Source organism: Euphorbia lathyris, chromosome 1 (genome assembly GCF_963576675.1).
Source record: "Euphorbia lathyris chromosome 1, ddEupLath1.1, whole genome shotgun sequence".
NCBI classification, from domain to species: Eukaryota; Viridiplantae; Streptophyta; class Magnoliopsida; order Malpighiales; family Euphorbiaceae; genus Euphorbia; species Euphorbia lathyris.
In genome coordinates this window covers 86,946,858-86,951,684 of record NC_088910.1, presented here as the reverse complement: position 1 = coordinate 86,951,684, position 4,827 = coordinate 86,946,858, and the positions used below count along the sequence as shown (strand labels likewise).

Here is a 4,827-nt window from a genome sequence, read left to right as displayed (position 1 = left end):
CCTAACGAGTAATGATTTTGATCTCATACCCGTTTATATAGGGTACAAATACTCTTATTAGGATCGGATAGTGTCGGGTACCCGCGGATACAGTACCTATTGCCATCCCTACGAATAATGGTTCTATAAAGTTTTTTTTTTTTTTTTTTTATCAAAATTGGGGGGAATTTCATTAATTGAGATATGTGAGGGACAAAATGCGATCAAGTAATAGATGAGGACTAAACGAGGCTAAATGCACCATTGGTTATTAAACTTAAATGATTATCTTAAAATGATCATTTAGTTTCAATTTGTATTAATAAAGTCACTCAATTTTGAGTTTTGTCTCAATTAGTCAATAACGATTTCAATGATTAAAAAACATCAAAATAATGACATAAGTGACATGTCGGTATGAGTCAATTCAAATCTTCAATCGAAACGACACATGACATCTATATATGTGCTACCTGACTATCACGTGTCGGTTATTTAAAAATAACCGAAACGTGGCAAGTGCGTTTCGTTTCGGTTAGAGATACGTAGACCTATCCACGGGCCCGGGTACCCGCCCGGCCCGTGTCCCTTGGACCGGGCTTGGACAATAAAAATTGTTTATCGGCCCAGCCCGGCCCTGGCCCGCCAAAGCCCGCCTATTTTTTGGGCGGGCTTGGGATTAATAAAAATAACACGGCCCGGCCCAGCCCGGCCCGCTTATTAATATTAATTAATAAATATATATTTATATATTAAATATTTATTTTTAAGTATAATATTTATTTTTTTATAATTAACAATTATATATATATATATATATATATATATATATAGGTGGGCTTATATGGGTTGGGGTCGGGATTTGATTTTTAAGTCCGAGCCCAGCCCGGCCCGATCCCGCCTAAATTAATTGTGGACTGGGCTGGGCTTGGGCTGAGCATTTTTACTTAAAAATCCGACTGGCCCGGCCCATGGACAGGTCTAGAGATATGAGATATCCTTTTATTATTTCAATATCTTTTTAACCACTTCATTTTGGATATATCTAAATTAAAATAAAAATATAGTATGAAAAAGGGCGGGAACCGTACAGACGGATCAGTTTCCCCCTATTTATTCGAGTTTCCTTACTTGTTCTCTTTCCTTTCTCAGTTTACTCAACACAAATCCGGTGGGTATTATTCATTTCTGCGTCCGTCTCCGTTTCTTCTGAATCTGAATCCGAATCCGAATCCGAATCCGAATCCGAATCTGCGTTCCTTTCGTGGGAATCCGCATCATCGAGAAAGTCGTTGAAGTCAGATATCGGAATTTCGACCCAGGAAGAGTGTGAGTGAGTGTCGTCTGTTTCCACCTCTTGCTCTTGTTCCCGTTCTGTATCTCAAAATTGTAAAATTGGAGTTGTTATTTCTTCAGTTTAATGGAGCTTATACAGTACGACAAGGGGATAGACGTCGCCAAAAATCTTGAGGCAGCCGGAAATGCGCTTCTTTCGCCACCATCTAATTCTCAGCAACTTCTTCCTCAGCTTTCTGTAATGTTTCTTAAATACATACTCTCGGTTTTTCTTTTATCAATTTTTTTTTTTTTTAACCTGGGTCCTCTGATTTAGGAAGTTGAGAAATATTTAAAGGGAGTGCCTCAGTCTCCGCTGAAAGTTGTGCAATCCATAATAAACGTTGCGATTACTACATTGACTTCCAAACAACTTGTAAATAATGAGGATCAACATGTTCAAGTTTCGATTGCTTTATGCTTAACTGAGATTATGAGAATTACTGCACCGGATCCTCCCTGTGATGATCAACTCATCAAGGTATTTCACACTCATTGTTTCTCATTTTAGGGTAGAAAAACCTGTCATTTTTTAAGTCCAAATCACACGGAGATCTCTAAAAGAGTCTCCTTTAGCAGATATGTTTATCATTCTTTTTCTCATATAGTTTTCAATTTGGTGAGCAAAATTATTTTCATTGATTGCTATAATGGGTTTGAGTTTCATTAAAAATGGTATCTTGATTTTGAGATCTGAAAGGAAAAGAGAGCTCCGAATTTACTAAAGGAGGCACCTTTCTCTCTCTAATATACAAATGGAGCTATTAGACCATGTTTGGTCTCAATTGCTTTAACATGGTTGCCATTTGGACTTCAAAAACATGTTAGAATAACCCAAAGTTGTGATTTTTTCCCTTTCAGTTTCTTTGTTTTTCTTTAGCCCTTGCTTGTGAGTAGGTTAATGGAGTTTAATTGGTGTAACAGAAGATTAAATATCACATTAACCTTGTTTGGAAATTGTTTTTGGAGAGTAAATGAAGCTTAATGTAAAGCTTAATCTCAAAACTTTATGCTCCAAATCGGATGTTAATGGATGTAACTTAGAGTTCATTAATTTTTTTTTATCTCTGCTTACACCTACATATTTAAACTCCTAAGGAGATAAAACTTTTAACTCATTTATATTCTCTAAACTCATAAACAAGTTTAATTTTTAACTTTTATTTACATCCCTTTCATTTCCTTCCCATTACCTATTTTAAGTCTCACATCAATTAACCTTCAAACTCCTAAACAAAGGCTTAGAAATCTATCCATTCGAGATTGTAACTCTCTACTCTAAAATCAGAAATTGTTTACAATTTACCATGATTTTGAAAATTGTTTAGTTGCTTACACCAAACTGATCATTAGCCCGATTATGCATCTTAATTTTCAAATTACACTTATTTAATCATCATCTGATCTGATTACTGTTTGTTCCATAGGATTTGTTCACGTTGATTGTGTCGGCATTTGATAATATATCTGATATCTCAAGCTCTTCCTACCCGAAAAGAGTTAGCATTCTCAAATACTTTGCAAAGCTCAGGTTATGTAACATCATGCTTGATCTTAAATGTGACTCCTTGATTCTGCGCATGTTTAAGCATTTCCTTGCTAACATAAGGTTCGTTTTTTCTTTCTTCTTTTCAGAAACATAACATTTGATCAGATCACTAATTTCCATAAACATTTCCTTTCCTTGCCTATGATTTTTAGAAATGGAAGGATGCTAATTGTTGAATTTGATGTGTATAAATTACAGGGAACATCATCCTGAAAATGTGTTTATGTATATGGGGCTAATTATGATCAGGGTGTTGGAGGAAATGGATGAGATTCCATTAGAGCTTCTATCTACACTTTTGAGTTATGTCAGAAAGGGAAATCAGGTGAACTAATTGGTGCTTCTATTCTATTGTACACCGGTGTAATATACTATAAGTGTCCTCTTTTAATTGGTCGGATGTAAAACATATGGTGTAACGACGTCTTTTATGGCTAAAACATACTTGATTAGCCTTGATTATGACTGACTGATACCTTAATGTTTAACCTCCAGAATGTTGTGCCTATCGCACAGAAGTTAAGCCAAAGAGTGATGGAAAATTCTTATAAGAAGCTTATCCCCTACATGCATCAAGCAGTACAATATACCGGCAAACCTTTAGAAGATTATGGTAGAATTGTCACAGTTTTATGTGAGCAACAAGCTCCGCTCCATCATGAAGTTGTTGCTTCTCAAAATAGCCTGGTAATATTTGTACTCGTCTTTAACTTTGTTCTCTCCGTAGTGATCATATGTTAACCAACTGTTTCTCCATCATGAATTAGGCTCTACAAAACAAGGATGATTCAACAATGTTGCAATGGATTGGTAAGAAAAGAAGAAAAAGTCTTAAAAGACAAACACATGATATGGAGGAGCAGGAGCAGCTTTCACTTAAGGTACTACCTGTAACTGTTGATTGGAATGAGCATTTGAATGGTTATTGGAATGGAGTTGAATGTTCAGAAGAGCAAAAGTAAGTATTTGATGCATTTTTCAATAGTGTTGTGTTGTAGCCTTGATTTCTATATTTATATGTTAATTTCAGGTGGTGTGAAGAAGGTGAGGTGGCCTTGGATAAGAAGCAGAAGGTGCAAGAGCTCATAAGCATTAGCATTGAGGAAAGAGTGAAGATAAAAAGCAATGGAAGCAGCATACATTAAAGAAATTATGGACCACATTACTAAAATTAATCAAGCAGAAGCTTAAACATGTTTATATTTTGTTAGATTAGCTTTTTTGATGCTTAAACATATGTTTTAGTGGATATGTTAGGCACTTGGGTTTTTGAAGCATCTGCTAAGATTTCTCAAACTCTGTTTTGCTCTCTCACATTGTCTCTAATTAATTTAAAGGAGATGAAAATTTCATATATGGTATGAAAATTAACTTGTATGACAACTATTTTTTTTTTTTAAAGAAATTCCACATGGAGATAAATTAAAGTAATGGTTATTTGTAAAAAACTAAAATAATCATGGTCTCTACTCTTATTTGTTTATTTAGAGAATGAAGCTTCAATTTGTTATTGATAGTTAACTATTTTTCCTTATAGTCTAGTCTAGTCTCTGAAGCTCTGGCAATGAAAGATAATGTTCTTTTTGGAATTGAAAAAGGAATCCATTTTGCTATTTTTTCAAGGTGATTCTTTGGTTGTGTTTAATGCTATCAACAATTCTGTTAGAAACGTCAATGCTGCTGCTATTAGAGTGATTATTGATGATATCTTGCTTCTTTCAAAATGTTTTATTTTTTTTTGCTGATGTTTTCTGTTCTGATGATTTGTTCTTGCTTTGTTTTATATATATTATCATCTTTGTTGAAAAAAAAATGTTAGTTAACTAGCCAAGCTTAATCACAGGCATAGTTATGTAACTATCTAGAGTAGTAAGGTAATTAAATGTTAATTATACCCAGTTTGTTGGTCGGAAAATATTGGATAAAAGAAAATTTGTTGTTGGAAAATAAAATATTTTATGATG

At 34.3% G+C, this 4,827-nt stretch overlaps 1 protein-coding gene across 1 annotated transcript; it reads left to right on the top strand.

Annotated features, from left to right (window-relative positions):
* The first annotated feature begins 1,136 nt into the window (after positions 1–1,136).
* Positions 1,137–4,235, top strand: LOC136211038 (sister chromatid cohesion protein PDS5 homolog C-like). The gene is made up of 8 exons (XM_066002547.1): positions 1,137–1,312; positions 1,396–1,513; positions 1,592–1,795; positions 2,742–2,923; positions 3,062–3,188; positions 3,359–3,550; positions 3,631–3,821; positions 3,894–4,235. Exons 2-8 carry the CDS (start codon positions 1,400–1,402, stop codon positions 4,006–4,008), a joined length of 1,125 nt encoding a protein of 374 aa, XP_065858619.1. The 5' UTR covers positions 1,137–1,312; positions 1,396–1,399; the 3' UTR covers positions 4,009–4,235.
* The last annotated feature ends 592 nt before the right edge of the window (positions 4,236–4,827 follow it).

What these genes read in the sequence shown, in the direction of transcription:
- LOC136211038 (XM_066002547.1), top strand. Translation starts at nt 1,400, where the DNA reads ATGGAGCTTATACAGTACGACAAGGGGATAGACGTCGCCAAAAATCTT. An exon ending in GTGATGATCAACTCATCAAG is followed by an intron (nt 1,796 to 2,741) that starts GTATTTCACACT and finishes TTTGTTCCATAG; the next exon opens with GATTTGTTCACGTTGATTGT. An exon ending in GAATGTTCAGAAGAGCAAAA is followed by an intron (nt 3,822 to 3,893) that starts GTAAGTATTTGA and finishes TGTTAATTTCAG; the next exon opens with GTGGTGTGAAGAAGGTGAGG.